Consider the following 18,036-nt stretch of genomic DNA (forward strand, 5'->3'; position numbering starts at 1 on the left):
GCCCAGTAAAGCCCCGGTTATTAAACTGTGAACTATGGTCCACGTAGCTGTGTGAACCATGGTCCCAAAACGGCATCGTTTTTTAAAGTAAAGAAACGGCAGCCCTTACGTTTTAACAAATCTCGTATTTTTTGTATATTCATAACAAAATAAAGTACAGTGCATCTAAAATGAAATTGTCTCGCATGTTGTGTTTATATTATCAAATGAAATTGTAATTGAATTGAAATGATACTTTAGTGTTTTGAGATGAAACTATAATATGTATAACATAAAGCTGAATAACATGTCTTACATATTGAGTGTATATTGTCATATAGAACTGTAGTTGAATAGAAATGATACTTTAATTTTGCTGAAATGAAACTACAGTATGTATAAAAAGAAATTGTATAACATGTCTCACATATTGTGTATATTATCAAATGAAACTGTAATTATATCAAAAGATACTGTAGTTGTGTTTTAATGAAATTACAATGTGAATAACAGTTTCACATATTTGAGTGTCTATTGTCCAATGAAACCGTAGTTGAATTAGAATTATAATTTAGTGGTGTTGTAATAAAACTACGGTGTGCATAAAATAAAATTCAATAACATGTCTCACTGTAATAAGACTATTGTACGTATAATGTCGAATGAAAATGTAATTGAAACAAAGTAAAACAGTAATTTGTTAAAATGGAACTACAATGTATATAAAATGAAACTGAATATGTTATACAAACAGAACAAATTACGCGAAACGGGTCCCATTTCTTTTCATTAAAAGAAACAACACTGTTTTGGACCATGATCCACCGTAAAACTTGCCAGCCCTGCCCTGCGTGGTAAGATTCAAAACAGAATTTGATGTGATTGGGTTGTTAGTGAGTTGAATCAAAACCTCCGTCACGTCCGCGTCGCGACCTGCAGATAACGATTCATACATTACAAACACAATTTCACTTTCTTATGCGAATGCTATTCTGTCCTATCATTATGTATGCCGCGTGAAGTATAGATGAAGGAAGCACAATTAGTCACGTCGTCAAAATTTTCACACTAATTTGGCTCCTCCAAAACCGCAGCAACAGCAGCATCCTTTCTCAATTCATCTCTACAGAATACGGATCATCATTAAAAATTAAAATAATAAACTTCAAAATTAATAACTACTCGGAGCTAAGTTTGGTGTGGAGTGTGGACTCTTAAGAAAGTTGGTCATTCTTTTTTAGCTTTCAGTGCAAGAGATTGTAACTTGCAATTACATTGTAGATATGATAATGATCATATAATCTCAGTATCAGATCAAGATTACAACTTATAATTCAACTGCATGCATGTAACAACAACAGAAAGCTATTAGAAATTAAAATCCAGTTGGAGCTTTCAAGCATAGAGAAGGAATTAGAACCCACAAATGTAATAATTCAGATCAGAATAAAAAGACATAATCAGCAGGAAAAAGCAAGCAGTACGACCCCAAAAAAATGTCAGTTGCAATCTACACTACTGCTACTGCTTCTGTTTCAACTGTGTTCTAAAACTCAACACAATAGTTGCTTGTTTCAAGAGGGTTAGGGAAAACTAGCTAACATCAAAGAAAATATTGCCAAATACACTGTTACCAACATTGAGAAGTGGGGAGGAGACAGGCAGCCTAATATACAACGAATGGGGACTTTCACATTGTCTACTCTACAATGGTACACCTAAGGTTTCCTTGTTGACACATTTACAAAGAGGGTGGGTCGGTATAGTAGGATGCAATCAATCTCCAAGGTGTTTGTATAAAATATTATTGGGGAGGAACTCAAAATATTATAAAATGAATCTCGTACCATGAGAATCTTACGGTATTCTCATAGATGTAGCTTGTAAAATCAACAGCTCATTCGATATCTAGCAAGGGCTTTATTCTTCTCTCGACCTCAACACTTTGGAAATTAATCTCTTCAAGTATCATAGACAATGCAGATTTGCAGGATTCTTCATCGCGAAAAGCCAGAGTCCACCTCCCATCCACTAGAGCCTTCACCTTAACTTTTGAGGGTGAAGGATACTTGCCAGTATCCAAATAAGGAAAAGAGGAAGGACGTATCCGGAGGTGTAACCATCTTGAATGTTTGTCATCAATTCTGGGCTGAAGCAGAGAAGAAAAAGGAAAAGAAAAGATTATTAACACTTCAGGGCCTACTTTTATTTTATTACCCTGAAAAAAAAAAAGTGGATTACATTAAATGGTACATTAGGTAGCAAATATTTTGGAATAATAGGGACTAGGGAGTACAATTTTTTCACACTCATCCAATTTGGTGAGCTCATAGCACCTACTGCAAAATTTGAGCTACAAGCATCTAGAGTATAATGCATCAAGCAGTGTATACCAAAAAAAAAAAGTGCATCTAGAGTATAATGCATCAAGCAGTGTATACCAAAAAAAAAAAGTGAAGTTAGAAAGGCTTACATTGCAACCAGCTAAAGGTGCAATAACTCGAACCAAACCAAAACGTGGTTTCTGAGGTAATTCTTCTGCAAGGACAAGCCAACCAGATATTCCAGCAGTGATGGCTAAAAAGCAAAAATGACGCTCTTTGCCCCTCTCAAATGCAATTCTACAAGGCACTGCATCCACTGAAAAGCAAATCCAGCAGAGTAACAAAATTCAAAACCTCAGGTTACACCATTTTCAATTCAGTAATTTCCCATCACCAATAAATTGATACACTATGTGATGCATCTCAATTTGTCTATATGTTCAGAAAAGTGGGTTGTACACTATAAAAGATTAGTAGAGGATTGGAGATAGCACAAGCACCAGCAAGTGCACCAAGCAGTACAGTGAGGTACAGGGTAAGCCACCTTCCTCTTTGGCATTAAATTTCTTCCTAATGAAAAAGATTTTGAGGATAAAACATAGGAAAATGGAGAACATTTTACACAAAGAATCTATCAAATACAACCAAAAGTTTTCAAGATTAAAGAGAAAAGTAAAAAACGAACCAAGATTTACTTCACTGTTTGGTTTTGGACTCAAACCAATCATGCCAGCATTTTTTGCACGCAAGCTTTCTAGAGAATCAGCTGGAGGCTGTATCAGAGGTTGATCAGGCAAAGCTTTACCAATTGAGAAAGAACGGAGTTGATGAACTAGTACAAACACCTATACAGTAGCGAGTGAAGATTAGCAGAGAGGGCATACTACAATATATTACATTCACACAGAAAGTATCATGGTTGAGCCTATCTCAATTGACTTAAGTTCTTTTCTGTTAGGATGGCTTCATGTGAAGTTACTTTGGCAAGGTTAAGCATACAGAAAATAAGATGATAAGCCCAAGCAAGCAAATGGTGTTGGTATAGCTTTTCATAATAAACTAACAGACTTATCCCTGGAACACCTCCCAACCTGTCCACCCCAAAAAAGAAACCAAAACTAAGTACAACCTTCACTATCTCGCACATTCTTTCACCAGCAGCAAAAGATGAATCACCCGAAAACATATCTGGCACACAAAACAATTCAACAAATTATTTCCAAAATTTTTGCAATTACACATTTGCATGCAAAATTCATTTTGATGTCATTCATTCAGAAGGCAATGGAATAGAAGATGTGTACCTTCAGAAGCAGACTTTTTTTGTGGCAAAAGCATGGATTTAGGATCTTTCTGAGGTGATGAAGCTTCAATTGCTGCAAGTACTCTTCTCCTTTTAAACTAGACAGACTTAAATACATAATAAAGCTCTAGACTAGAGCGGTACCTCTTTTACATTTTCTCCACTCATCACTGAGAACCACAATCAATAGATCAGGCCAAGTTCCTCTTGTCTCCTCAAGAATATGCTGGGTACAGCTACAGTACGAACCCTTCAGAGACAAGATTTCAGCGGTGACAAAAAATCAAGGTCAAGTAATTTTTTGACAAATAGAGTCTCTTAAAGGGTGCCAAGGGATACTTCCCAGAGTACAAAAAGCTTTACACATTTGGAAACAAAAGCAAAAAAAAATAAAAATCATCTATAATCAAGGTATAAAAATTACAATATCAAAAAGCAAAATGTAATTAACAGATTAAAACTTCAAAACACAAAGGTTTAACAATAATCATCAATACAAGCTCAACAAATAAAAGACATAAAGCCACACATTTAAGCACATTAAATTTTTTTATTTTTTTTTGAATGCCAACAAAGCAGAGAATAATATTAATGAATAAGGTGCTGAATACACGTAGGAGGACCGGAATTCCAAAACTGAACCACCACTATCAGAATCAACCGCAGTGACCAGTTCATGAGCCAAACGGTTTGCTGACCTCTTAATGAAACTGACCGAACAGGACTCAACGGAATTTAAAAGGTTTAGACAATCACTCAAAACAAAGCCAAAGTACGAATGGGGCACTGAATTATTAGACAAGGCTCAAACAAAATTCTGGCAATCAATTCCAATATGGATGCTTCGGAGACCCTTCTCAAAATTTTTCTTTGTTTAATATTTGGTAAAACTTAAAAGCAAGTCAAGGAATTCAGAAACCGTGGATCACTGTGGTATAACTGAAATACTAAACTCAACTAAGTCTTAGGCCTAATCAAGGTACTCCTGCTTTGCTTTCAATGTATATTAGATTCAATTAATACAGAGCTTTACACCAAGTAAGCAACTTGATGTACGCTTTCTTTGTGAAAATAACTTACTTCAAGCAGTTCGCGATGATTACTGTTAAAATTTGCATCACTGTGAGGAAGCAGCTGACGCAAAAGCCAACCACCATGCCATAGTGTTTCTGCAGAGATATTTGACCTGCAGAAAAGACTGACCAATGCATCGAGTACCTAACAACAAATTATTCATTTTGATAGTGTGTTTAAACTTTAAAGCAAGATCACATTGGTCGTATTAACAAAAGTGGAAGAAGAAAGCATAAGAAAGTTAAAACTGCACAGAATTGAGTTTCTACAAAGTAATACATACTTGAAATCGATGTACCCGAGGGCTTGTTCCAATATCTTTGTATGAGCATGCAACTCCATAATGATCCTGCTCAGCAAATCAAATTAGAGAGAGTCCATATAGGAACATATTAGAGATTAACACTAAAAATAAGGTTTATGTTTTTTTTTTGTTTTTTTTGTTTTTTTTTTTTTTGTGGGTTCACTACTTTTGGAGGCTTCAATTGGAATTGTTGAAATTGAGGGATTGAAAGGCCTGGTGGTGGAGAACCAAAGAGAAGATAATAGAAAGAGTATGTTATTATGAAAGATTACAATAGATTAATCTCCCTATCTGTCTCCTCTATACTTCTATGGACCTCTATATATACTAAACTATATACTAAATTAGCCCTAATAGGAATAGAAACTACTAATAAGAATAGGAAACTAAGACAACTTCTACTAGGAATGAGACAAAGGTTTCCTAATATTCAACACTCCCCCTCAAGCTGGAACATCTCGAAGTTCCAAGCTTGGATTAAAACAAGCACTCTACCTCACTCAAAATTACAAATGAAAATTAAATGCAACTAGAGGATAACAGTGTTGGATGGCTTCGGAGGGACAATGCTATACACAACCCTTGGGAATGAAGGCACCAGGGGCGAAGCTTGTCATGAACAACCTTGTGAATGAAGGCACCAAGGGTGAAGATTAACACGAACACCATCACAGCAACATAAGCACTCTAGGATGGATGACTTCAAAAGAGATTGCGCTATGCCTGACCCTTCCTTGGGAATGAAGACGAATGCACCAAGAATGGAGCTGAACACAATCCTCGGGAATAAAGATGAACACACCAAGGACGGAGTTGAACACGATCTTGGGAATGAACACACCGAGGATGAAGTTGAACATGATCCTCGGGAATGAAGATGAATGCACCAAGGATAGAGTTGAACATTAACAACCTCCAGATAACACAACATAAACACTCTAGGACATGCCAACAAAGCCTTCATCGAGAGCGGTAGAGGTGAAAAGGGAACAAAGAATAGCAAAGGATGCAGTAGAGCCCATAGTAATAAAGATAAACCCGAAGCAACACAATGAAAACAAAGTAAAATAAGTAAAACAGAACACCTTTTGATTGTAGATAGTCACACTCCCCCTTACTTGAAACATGGGAAATAACAATAATCAAAGGCCTTTATAGTAGTGCTGAAACCTGGACACCCATGGGATAAGGCATACCGGAGATAAAGAAACAAACACGGTTATACCAAAACACAAACACCTTGGGGAGAAGTTTGGCAACAAACCCAAAACAAAGCCTTCAAATTTCACCAAAAAGTCAAAAGGGCAAAACCACAATCTGAAAAATCTTCACTGGAAAAATACATCAAAGGCACATAGATGGAGTCGCGAAGGACTGACGGAGAGATCTGGAAAAGCTCGCCGGAGGTAGCCTCACGCGCCGACGCGTGAGGAAGGTTGCCGGCGCGTGGCGACGTTGGCAGTGGAGGAAGGAGACCAAATTTTCCAGTTAAGGTCGTAAAGAGGAGAGGAATCCAACGGTGTAGGAGGTGAGACCAGAGAAGAGGTCTGACCGGAAAAATGAAAGCTAGTCAGTCGGCGGTGGTGGCGCGTGCGGCGGCGGATGGTGATGAGTTTCAAGCGAATGCTCGCGACGAGGTTCCAAGGAGTCCAGTGGTGAAAGATTGGAAGAACAACCACTAGGCACGTCGGAACGAGGAAAGACAGTTGCGGCAATGGTGACAGCGGGCGGTGGCAGCGGAAGAAAAAGGGTTTTTATTTATGGTTTAGGCTGTGATGCCATGTTGAAATTGAGGGATTGAAAGGCCTAGCGGGTGGAGAATAACCACCACCCGCCAGTTAGGCAGAAGCAAAATATGTGAACCAAAGAGGAGATAATAGAAAGAGTATATTATTATGAAAGATTACAATAGATTAATCTCCCTGTCTGTTTCCTCTATACTTCTATGGACCTCTATATATACTAAACTATATACTAAATTAGCCTTAATAGGAATAGGAAACTACTAATAAGAACAGGAAACTAAGACAACTTCTACTAGGAATGAGACAAAGGTTTCCTAATATTCAACAGGAATCAAAAGTCATAGTAGTCTTTGTTTTTTAATTTTTAATAGAAAAACCAATTACCTATCCTCAGTCCACTCCAATTTCCTTCTTATGTTACTTTCATTTGTGCCATTCTCTACCCCTCACACAAATGTCATGCTTTTCCTACTGTCCTACATTAGTTTAACTTTTGTGGAACTCATTGTAGGAAACAAGAGATGTAATTTTTTTTTGTATTTTTTTTTTAAACTTTAATTCTGATTCCATGATTGTACATATCCAAACAACAAATCTAATAATGATTGAAGTCTGGAAAGTTAGGGTACTTTTACTGAATCTCATTCTCATTAGTTATTCCAGTTACCTAGTATTTGATTCTGTTTCCCATGTTTGAACCAAACACCCCCTCCATGCATATAACTTGATATCAGGCCAGGCCATATGTGCTTAGTGATAACTACCAATAAAAAACTGTGAACTTAGGGTGATAAACTAAATCTACAATTAAGAAAAATTTGACATCATTAACCTAATTATTTATGGTAATAAACTCAATCAGTCGGATAGCCCTGCAAAAATTCAGTAAGACTTCTATTCATGTATTGAATAGTGGACAATTATTTGATTAATAATTTGTGTTTACACTGTATTATGCCATTTGACATGTTAGAATATGTCTACATTTTGGTTTTGGATAAGATTTCTAAAAAATATACATTATTAAATGAGCGTACAAGTCCAGTAGTCCACTCAACAGATGGAGCACTAAATTTTTATAGCTTCTACTATGCTCTATTGTTAGCCAGATAATTGTCCAAATATAATATAATACAAATTACAAAACACAATATTCTTTCTGAAGAAAGGAAGGAAAGAGATTAGATGGTCCAAACTATCTCCAACAAATAGCATTGCTAGAAATTAGTGCCAACAAGTGTCCAGAAAGAAGAGTAATGCAGCATTAGTACCTTTAGCTTTTCCAGGTAGCTATCAAGCTCACCACTGAAGCAATCTTTTGTTACATTACTTTCAGAGCAAAAAAGTTGCTCCTCACCAGATTCTTCACCAACCAAAGCTTGCTGCAGTTACCCAAGCACACACACACACAAAAACATATCATTCAACTATTGAATAAATAGGTGGCAAGATTTGCAAAAGCATATGCAGAATCTTGAATTAGATCATTACCAATTTGAATATAATAATTAATAACTGCAAACTTGAATAGGTTTTAGTTACAAATAATACAGTTGAGATGCCTCTCATCTTCAGATTACAAGGTAGTCAACTCTACAATTCATGATCCAACTATAACTACAGATGCACAGTGGCCCTCTTCCCTTATAGGCATCATTAAGTGGTTAAATTACCTAATTTTACCACTTAGGTTTCTTGGCAGTTAAATTGCTAATTAACTTAAACATTGCATTCATTTTATGAAGTAGAGATAAATAAGTCAATGGGGCTAAACCTAAAACAAATTGACTATTCCCATCAGATTTGGCTTCAGTACCTTTGCTTTCTGTTTTGGGCATAACTTGAAGCCTAAAAGTCCAAATGGAGTGATTCAAGTTGGACCGGAAGGCAAACTTCCAGGCCTACAACTTTTGTGAAAGCCCAAACCAGAGCCTAGGAGAGTCAAAAACAACCAATAAGCCATGGCGTCTGCTGCAGGTGTATGCAGAATTACTTAACTGTTAATGATTTGCAAAGCTAGGGGGCGATTAGTTGAGTATTCAACCCTTTCTCCTATTTCCTGAACTAGGTTGGAGAAAGAATTGGAAGTCAGTTTCTTAATTGTGCTCACCCTATGAAAGAAAAATGGAAATTAATTTCACATCTTGATTTAGGTAATTGCTGGAGGTTTTCATATGGTGTTGAAGAAAACGAATCTAGTTTCCAATGTAATTGGAATATAACTAGTTACATCGTTTGGTTTCACAATTTGCTTAATACAGAATAATAAATTGGCACAAGTCATCTTGGCTGCAATTTATTCTTATTATGTTACTCTGTACTTGTATACTATAATTCTATTATTGGTTTCATTGGTTCCTACTTTGTGTACAATTCACTCTAATCTTAAGTCTTAATGCATGCTTTTGATGGGCCACTAATTGCGTAGCTCTAATATTTCTTATCAATACCTGGAAAAGATTGTCTGGGGATAGACTCTTGATTGAATAATACATGCTCATAAGTGATAGGAATAGTGAATGTGCAATTGTTAGGAATTAGGACTCGCCTGACACTGGATGTGTGAATTTAATGAGCTCTTTTGATATTGATTGGTGTAGGAATATAGCACATCAGGTCAATTGAATACAATCCTTAATATGTGGAAACAATTAGGAAATACATTAGAACATTCAACTGGCACAAGTAGCTGTTACGAAACCAAAAAGAATTGGCTAGTACATAATATTGCCATATGTGAAGTTAGATGCCCTAGATCCACCTTCCTATAGTTACCAAATCACTAATTTCCATACCCTTATTCATCTCCTCATTGGTTCTTTTGATGCTTGAAAGATTTAATTCTCTTACAAAATGCATGACAACTACAGTAAGGAGGATGATCTTATTAGAAAAGAATAGGATGAAGATTGACTCAAACTAAATTGCACACATTTCAACTGGTGAGATGATGGTTCATAGGAGAACCTACTAGCACTAGAACCAAAATCTTTTAAATATTCTTAGCCATTTCAGTAAACACACACACACACACACACACACATATATATATATAGGGGGGCGCTCAGGTGAGAACGGGTGCCAAGGAAAGAACTAAGAACCAATCGCTGCCATCCATGTGTCCAGATTTAACGAGATGTAATTTTAAAAAACGAGGCGGTGGCATTTTCATAAATAACTCGAAGTTTGGTTCAAGTAAAATATGTTAAAAGTGCAAGTAACTAGTGCAAGTTTGCAAGTAAAAAGTGCAAGTAAAATCACTTACAAGTGCAACCATTTTCACTAAATAGTGCAAGTAATTTACCTTGTTAACATTGGTGCACCTAATGATAACGTCTTTCACATTGGTACACTTAATGATAACGTTTGGTGCAACTAATGATAGCGTTAGGTGCACTTAATATTGATGCTCAATGTACATTATTTGTTGCAATTTTAATACATTTTACTTGCACTTAGGTGCACTATATGAAACTGTTACTTGCACTTCAATGTCCAATTATTTACGAAAATGCCACCGCGTTTTTTTAAAAAAATCAGTGGTTTCTGATCCGTTAGATCTGGACACGTGGACGGCTGTGAGTAGTTCTTAGTTCTCTCCCGGGCAACCCGTTCTCACCTGAATAGCCTCCTATATATATATATATATATATATATATATATATATAAAGGTAGAGATTTATACATTAAGTGGTCCATTTCAATCTTGGATATTGCTTTCAAAGGTGATTAAAGCAGGCCACATACCAGCAAGAGTTTCTTCTGCTGTTTCCGCTGTGGAAGAATTCCAAGAGCATCTAGCATCGCTTCATCCAGTTCTGGTGAAAAGGGTTTTTTTTTTTTTTAAATATTAAAGAACAAGTAGAAGAGATGCAGAAGAAAGCACAATAAGTTCAGTGATACAACCTTTAGTTTGCAATAGAGTGGCCAGCACACTTAAGGAACCTGAAACCTGTACATCATTGCCACAGGTAATATAAGAAAGCAACGCTTCCCTGCATAACAGAATATCAGGCAACTCTAAGAAATTTTGTCAGATGCCACATGGTTACAAGGAAAGGAAACAATAAATCAGAAGTTTGAGCATAGAAAATAAAAGCAATGTTGCTGAATCTTTCAGATAAAAACATAAGCTTGAAGCACACATTGTAAATTGATGTTAGTGTGTGTGAAGGAGAAAGAGGGACAAATAACCCACACAGAAGCACCAAGATTGGATTTAAAATATAAAATAAAACAACACTGGAGAATGTGAGATGGCACCAAACACCTTAGTGCAAAATGAGAACCACTGCAGTCCTGCTGCAACGTGCATTCCAATTGATTTTGTGAACAAGATAATTTTGGTACAGAAACCCGTAAAAGTCCTGCATCAGGTTTCAGCTTTAAGTCACCATTGTCAGATTCTTCACATTCTTTTGTCAAGCCATCACTTGCCACATAACCATTGATTTTGGCTTCAGATCTAGGCCTGAAAGTTTCTATACGACATAGAAGCGCGGCAGCAATAGTATTTGCTAGATCTTTGATCTTAACAATATGTAAAATGCAACAAAGTAAATATAAAGAAGTTGCAGCTCCAATTTCTGTATCCTGCATTAGCAAGAAATAAATGTTAAGCTTTAGTATACAACATAATAACTACAGGTAAAGGAGAAAAAGGCTGAACTCAGTTCTTTACATCAACAACTTCCATCCTTAAAGAAGGAAGAATCAACGGAAATATCAAAAACTTCAATATGTTGTCTGTAATCAACCTCCCAACATCTGGAATTCCTGCTGAAATAACATCACTGATGTAGTACAGATTGTCTTCAATCTCATCAATGGATGAAATAGCAGAAGAAATTGCATCTGCACCCAAATTCCTGTGTCAAAAATTATGAGAAGACCTTAGCTAATAAGTAAATGATAATTTTCAAAACAAAGCACATGATCAGCACTTACTTTGAGGCATTTGAAACCAATCTATTTAAACTGATGCATTGCTCTCGGAAAAATTTGATCAAACTTATGAAATAATCCGCATGAGGTGCACTGACTACATATCTGTTAACAGCTTCATCACCAACTGTGAATAAAGTACAAGGTTGTAGTTTGTGAAAGAAAAAGGGTAATTACATTGAGTAATCAGCTTATGTTAAGAAAGAAAGAGTAATAACAGAAGGCAAGTCACCATGATAAACATTCAGTGTTAAAGCACGGACTGCAGTTCGAATCATCCCTTCTTCATGAAATGCAAACCGTATTGCCTCAACATAAAGCGGAAATGAAATTACTTCATCCTGAGAGAACATAGAAGAAAAACCAAAGGATAAATAGCAAGTACAATAAAATAGAGAAAAATAACTAAACATCTCACTATTAGAACTAAAACACAAGAGACAAGAAATAAAATATCATTCACCAATACTTCTTTCTCACTGATCAAATAACCAAATACTATTTCAACTATTTCCCAGTGAGTCAATGACATTGAAAGCAATGTTGTCCATATTGATAAAACTTTTCTTCAGAGAAGATAAATTTCTTGATTGCCAAAGGCAATAGATTCAGATCATGATCTAAAGTGCATCAGTTAATTACTTAATTTTGCAAGATTTGAAGTTGCTGAATATGAACCTTAAGTCTCTATTGATGCATATCCAGGCATTGAGCTCAGGTAAGAAAAAAATACATAATTGTTTGGGCAATATTTTTACTTTTTAAGGACTTATTTGCAATTATTTTAAAGAAAATTACACTTTTGATCCCTTAATTATTGTGCTTGTTGAGATGTGGTCCCTTAATTATAAAATAAACAAATTTGATCCCCTAATTATCTATCAGTTGTAAATAAGGTCCCTTAATTAAAAAGTGAACACATTTGGTCCCTTAATTATCTCATCAGTTGTAGTATAGTCGGTTGTAGATATAGTCATTCCACTTATAACACAATATCCACAAATAAATCTCAGTTTCAACTAGAAGGCAAGAAATTTTGTTGCTCTATTGTTAGCCAAACGATAATAAATGAAGAAAGAGTGTTATGCAGAATTACCAAAACATCACTCCTTAAAGTTGGTTTAAACAAAGATTTATTTGCTTCACAAGTGGAAGGACCATATCTACAACTGAGAAGATAATTAAGGGACTAAATGTGTTCACCTTATAATTAAAAGGAACCACATTTCAACACCCAAAAATAATTAAGGGACCAAAAGTGCAATTTCAATGTCTTGTATTTCTTCATTTAGTTGCATACGCTTGCAGACAAGTTATTCAGTTTCACATAAGAATTTTGAGAGACAAACCATAGACATCTAGGTTTTTCTAAACACTGTAAAACTTTCCGTTTTCAAGGGAAATTCCTTGTTTCGTGAACTTTTGTCCCCCCTAGTTCTCGTGGCAGGTCTTATGTGGATTCAGAATCCTTCAAATGTTGATTTTAGAAGTTTCTTGGGGATATCTCAACTTGTAACAAGAGTTTTCACAGTAAGTCTGTGGATCCACATCATTTATGCTCATTTATCCTTAAACTAAGGACAAACCAGGGAAAAGAATGGAAGTCTAGGATGCCTTCTTAGGTGTCTAGTAGGAGAAAAACTGAAAATTGTGACCACATTATTCTTGCAGTTAAATGTGCTTCAAATGGTTCAGTAAATAGGTGCACAAGTTCAAGATGGTTTATTGCTTGGAAAGCAAAGAGACTTGGTTCCTCTGCCTACAGAAGCTTGGCATGTGTGAGGTTGATGATTTTGCAATACAATTGTGATTATCATAAAAGGTGTAGGACTTGGGAGACCTAATTCTAGGGCTTAACTCTTTTCAGTCTTTCATTATAAATTCAAGTTTATTGGAATCTTCAGTTTCAAGACACTTTGGTAATGCTTCAGAACTCCTGAACATAGCAGAAAATATTGGTTGTGGGACAATACTAGTTTACTCTGAGTTTGAGTAGTGTTTTAGTAATTTTAGTCTATGGAGACATGGATTTGAGTTTCTAAATAGCTTTTGGAATAATTTGTGGGTTACAAAAAGATTTACCTTGTAGCTCTCTTATTCCAATGTTCCACAGTGTTCATAGTCAGTTGAACAGATTTCTAGTGTTATTTTCTCTAGAGTTGTGTGGTGCCAGTCTATTCAGGAGTTGGTGGTCATGAAATCATATGAAGACTATATGAGCGACTCTAAAACTTAATCTCTTTTCCTTCATAATTTTACTCCATACTAATCACAACTAACTGTTCATAGCCCTGAAATCAGTACCAGACTCTTGCACCCCAGAAGTGGACAATTTATTACCCTTTGAAGCAATTTGAAAATCAGCCTTAATTGCAACAGTCAGTCTATCCTAAATCACTGAGGGGAAGTGGGTGAGAAAGCAGAGCTGCAGATCAATTTGAGAAGTAATAATAATTTGCATGCACCCACATGTATCTACTGCATATGCATGCTAAAAAACATGAGGTTCTTTCGGAAATAGTACATGTGCTTTTTGAATACAAGTAATATATAGTACATTTGCATTAGCTTATAAAGTCCAAGCAATCAGAAAGCTTACCATGCACAATTAACCATGCCATATTTTTAACAGTTGGCCCCATCTACTTGTTTTCCCTTCCTAACTTTTTGAGGGAGTATATTTGAGCATTACCTAAGAATCTACACAAATTCCTCATGCACATTCAGAAATTCACAGCACATTTTGAGTATAAACATAGTTTGGGAGAGTATTCTACTCTATCTTATAAATATCATATTATCATAACCAAATTTCATACTTTTAACTATCTTATAAATTCGTAAATTATAGAACTAACACATTCTGTAAAGAAAAAAGAAACCAAGAAACATTTCTAAGAAAATCTCCTTCAAAGTTTAGATCTTACTGAATTCCTTGGTTTAAGCACCAAAAGGCTGACATAAAATCAAGAGAACAAAAGGTACTTCACTATATTTTGAAAAACAACTATCCAGTTCTCCCACATGAAGAACTATCCCTTGATCTAAAAGTGCCACTTTTCTAGCATAAAAGCTTACCATGGAGTACAAAGTGATCAATTTCTTCAGATAAAAGGTTTTAAAAAAAAAAAAAAAAAAAACATAATGGCTATAAATCTATAGGCCCTATATAGATATTTATGTAAGAAGTTGAAAGCTAGTAACTTACACTTTGCGTCTTGACAAGAAGAGAAATAGTGTTCTTGTTCAACTTTCCACTTATTGCTCTTGACAATTGACAAATGAATAAGAATTGCATAAGTAAAAAAGTGTTATTACATAGAATTGTAGAAAGAAGACAATTCACATAATAGTATAATCCAGTATTTTGAAAAACAATAATGCATTAAACAATTGAGTTATCGGGTAACAAACCTTAGAAAGGATATGTAGTAAGACAAAAGCTCTTCATTGCGAAAGTCAAAGGAGTAAGTTATGAGGTAGTTAATGTGTTCATTACAAAATATATAATCTGTGATAATAAAAAATAATTGACATCAGATGAAAACAAAGAGGAAAAAAAGATATGCTCTCTAAGGAAGGGGTATGCTTTATGAAGAAGGGTGTGAAAAAGTTACTCACATATAGACTGTTCTCTTCTTAAGTTTTGGATCATAATACTCATTGTCTGCAGCAACTGTAGTGAAACAATAACAGTTCTACTAATTTTTAAAATCCGTACAAACTCCCCCATGACCTGCTTCTCCATGAAAAACCTAAAAAAGAAACCCCAAAAACATATCAATGCAGAACTGCCAAGCTTCTATGTTATACTTAAGTGAATAAATGAATCAGAACTCAGAAGAAAGTATTAAGCTCGCACTCAAAAAAAGCTCCATCATGTTGATCACCATATGTTATCAACTCAGCAATTGATCGTAGTGCCTCAATTACAAAATCCTTCAAAAAGCAAAACGCAAAGAACAGATTGGATGGTTAAATAAGAATACTACCCAATGCATAAGTGGCATATCAAATGTTAGACATAGAAGCATAAGAAATGGAATAAAATGAAAGAAAAAAAGGTAGCCACCTTATTGACTTCATTAACAACTTGAACTTTCATCAATTGATCAGTAAGATATCTGCATATGAGAAGGAAAACATTGCATGAGATCTAGAGTCCAGACAGTAAAAAAGTTTGTAAAACACATTGATTGGTCAGTTAACATTCAGCAAATATAATAAATTAATTTTGCCTAACTGTAGATATAAAGAACATCTCATAGCTCAGGAAAATTTGCATAGACTCATCCAGAGACACCTTGATTCCAACTCAAATCTATTTTACCAAAACAATGCTGTCAATAAATCAAATTATTTGTAGATTGGATTTCACCTTGCTGTTTAAGGTTTCATTTTCTGTGCTCGGTATATAAGTAGGCCAACACTGACCCAGCAAGATTGTAAGTGTAACAAAATGTACCCTTGCATATGGTTCTTCATCTTTCCTGTTAGCGTGAGGATCAAACAGCATATTTCAAGATTGTTATCCTTGTTTGTGCACTTGAAAATATCTTCATTATTTTGAGAATGAAGAAACTTTTTGTTTGTATAGAGAAGACACCAGTATTGGTGAAAAGGAGGATCTAAATTCCTAGGTTCCATCAGATGTTGACCTTCTATAGATCCTTTGCATGTATCACCTTGTTGCCTTTTTATGAATAGGTTATCTTGTTCAGATATGTAATATTTGGAAACTAGCTCTCACCATTATCACAGTAACAAATGATGAATGTTCTAAATTTGTTTGTAAATATTCCATGCCACTTTCTTTGCTCTTATTTTGTTTTAGACTAAATGAATTGTTAAGTGAATCATATACACAAATCTTAACAATTTGATCAAACCATAACTTGGCAACTATCCATACAAGTAAGATAAGCCAAACTCCCCTGCAATATATCTCTTCACCATAATGATGATGAAGCCAGAAAACTGCTAAAGATCAGAAAACTTAATTGTAGGATGATCAAGAAGAGATAAGCAATACTTTTATTTGTAGATTGAAATTTCATCAAGCAAGAAGAAGAGTACAGCATGGATTTTATGTAACAAATAAGGATGGCCACTGAGGCAAGTAGTCAATTGAATTTTAAAAATAATAAAACCCAGTGGGGTGAGAACTCACAGCAAAAGGGTTTATTTATCACCATGTAATTCGGTCTGGGAAATGCAAACAACCTTCACCACCTGTATCTGTTTCCCAAATATACAGTGTACATATGCAAGTTCAAAAAATTCAAACCAAGGAGCAGGAAAAAAAAAAAAAGGTTTGACGGGGGATGATCTAACTGGCCCTTCCCTTCCATTCCCGTTCCTACTAACAAATGAATTTTGGAAGACTACTAAATGAGAAACTAATTACGTGGAAACTAGACTCCTCTAGTATAAACCCAGTTCAACCATTGTGCCATCACAACCTTAATTTTCCCTGAAGGTCGATAACTTCATCATTATAATTCAACCCACAAAATTCGTATCGAATTGCTACAGATAGTATCAAGAATCAGAGTTTCGAAAATCACAGAGAGGTAAACAAGGAAACTACAATTGAAATTGAAGAGTACCTGAGTTCGTCCAAAGAGAAACGATTTCTGGATCTCCAGAAGGAGGACCACATGGCTTTCTGAGCAGATAGCTCTCCTTCTCAGGCGATCGGAGCTTCATTCATTCTCTCCCACTACTCACAGTGATCGAGAACGATCGGTTCTGCTTTCCACTCCAATTCCCCTGCTCATTCAGTCCCCTCACCCAGGTGAATATTACTCACAGACAGGAGTCGCAAAAGTTTCTACGATTTCAAGATGTCAGTGCGAAAGCAAGACAGATCAGCAGAGGAGACGCCGGAGGAAATTCATAAGCTTTGTCCTCCAGGTGTTACGTGACGTCGATGTGCAGTGTCTTCAGGCGTGATACGGTATGATGATGAAGCATTCAGTTACAGAGATGCAGAGAAAGTGCCTCCAAATTGCTGCATTACTCTTTCCGTATTCGGCCCGGGTTTTACCCACGAAAATAATCGAACTCAAAATGTTAAAACCGGTATTTTCAACAAAAAAAAAAATGTTAAAACCGGTTGAAGTTTAAAATAATACAGTATTATGTAATAATAATAATAATAATAATAATAATAATAATAATAATCTATACTATATATAAAAACAAAATTCTGAAATTTTAATTTCCCGCCCACTTCTTAAAAAATCTCTCTTCCTAATAAAATATATTAATTTCTACTTTCCCATTCGTACAATAATTCTGCGTTCAAATTCTATTCTAATATTATAAAATAGTGTAATACAATCTATATCTACTATCTAC

General features: G+C 35.4%; 1 protein-coding gene and 1 long non-coding RNA gene across 3 annotated transcripts; both read right to left on the bottom strand.

Moving 5' to 3' along the window:
* Positions 1–1,347: 1,347 nt before the first annotated feature.
* LOC109191711 lies at positions 1,348–17,722 on the bottom strand. 2 transcript variants are annotated; one of them, XM_019342357.1, is made up of 21 exons: positions 17,283–17,722; positions 15,746–15,797; positions 15,536–15,612; positions 15,295–15,428; positions 15,088–15,184; positions 14,882–14,939; positions 11,906–12,014; positions 11,677–11,800; positions 11,411–11,597; positions 11,000–11,322; positions 10,636–10,724; positions 10,477–10,547; positions 8,001–8,111; positions 4,964–5,029; positions 4,687–4,824; positions 3,751–3,856; positions 3,608–3,679; positions 3,433–3,491; positions 2,989–3,148; positions 2,453–2,619; positions 1,348–2,128 (listed from the first exon to the last, which is right to left on the bottom strand). In XM_019342357.1, the coding sequence occupies exons 1-21, from the start codon at positions 17,333–17,335 to the stop codon at positions 1,877–1,879; spliced, it is 2,505 nt and encodes an 834-aa protein (XP_019197902.1). In that variant the 5' UTR covers positions 17,336–17,722; the 3' UTR covers positions 1,348–1,876. The 2 variants fall into 2 exon arrangements, with proteins under 2 accessions (XP_019197902.1, XP_019197903.1); XM_019342358.1 differs by lacking the exon at positions 8,001–8,111.
* LOC109191712 lies at positions 16,799–17,252 on the bottom strand. Its single transcript, XR_002055971.1, has 2 exons — positions 16,993–17,252; positions 16,799–16,905 (listed from the first exon to the last, which is right to left on the bottom strand). It is a non-coding gene; the product is annotated as an uncharacterized LOC109191712 (long non-coding RNA).
* Positions 17,723–18,036: the final 314 nt, after the last annotated feature.

This window comes from Ipomoea nil, unplaced genomic scaffold, assembly GCF_001879475.1.
Source record: "Ipomoea nil cultivar Tokyo-kokei standard unplaced genomic scaffold, Asagao_1.1 scaffold1719, whole genome shotgun sequence".
Lineage (NCBI taxonomy): Eukaryota > Viridiplantae > Streptophyta > Magnoliopsida > Solanales > Convolvulaceae > Ipomoea > Ipomoea nil.

What these genes read in the sequence shown, in the direction of transcription:
- LOC109191711 (XM_019342357.1), bottom strand. Translation starts at nt 17,335, where the DNA reads ATGTGGTCCTCCTTCTGGAGATCCAGAAATCGTTTCTCTTTGGACGAA. An exon ending in TAAGGATGGAAGTTGTTGAT is followed by an intron (nt 11,323 to 11,410) that starts GTAAAGAACTGA and finishes TTGCTAATGCAG; the next exon opens with GATACAGAAATTGGAGCTGC. An exon ending in GAATGTGCGAGATAGTGAAG is followed by an intron (nt 3,149 to 3,432) that starts GTTGTACTTAGT and finishes GCTACTGTATAG; the next exon opens with GTGTTTGTACTAGTTCATCA.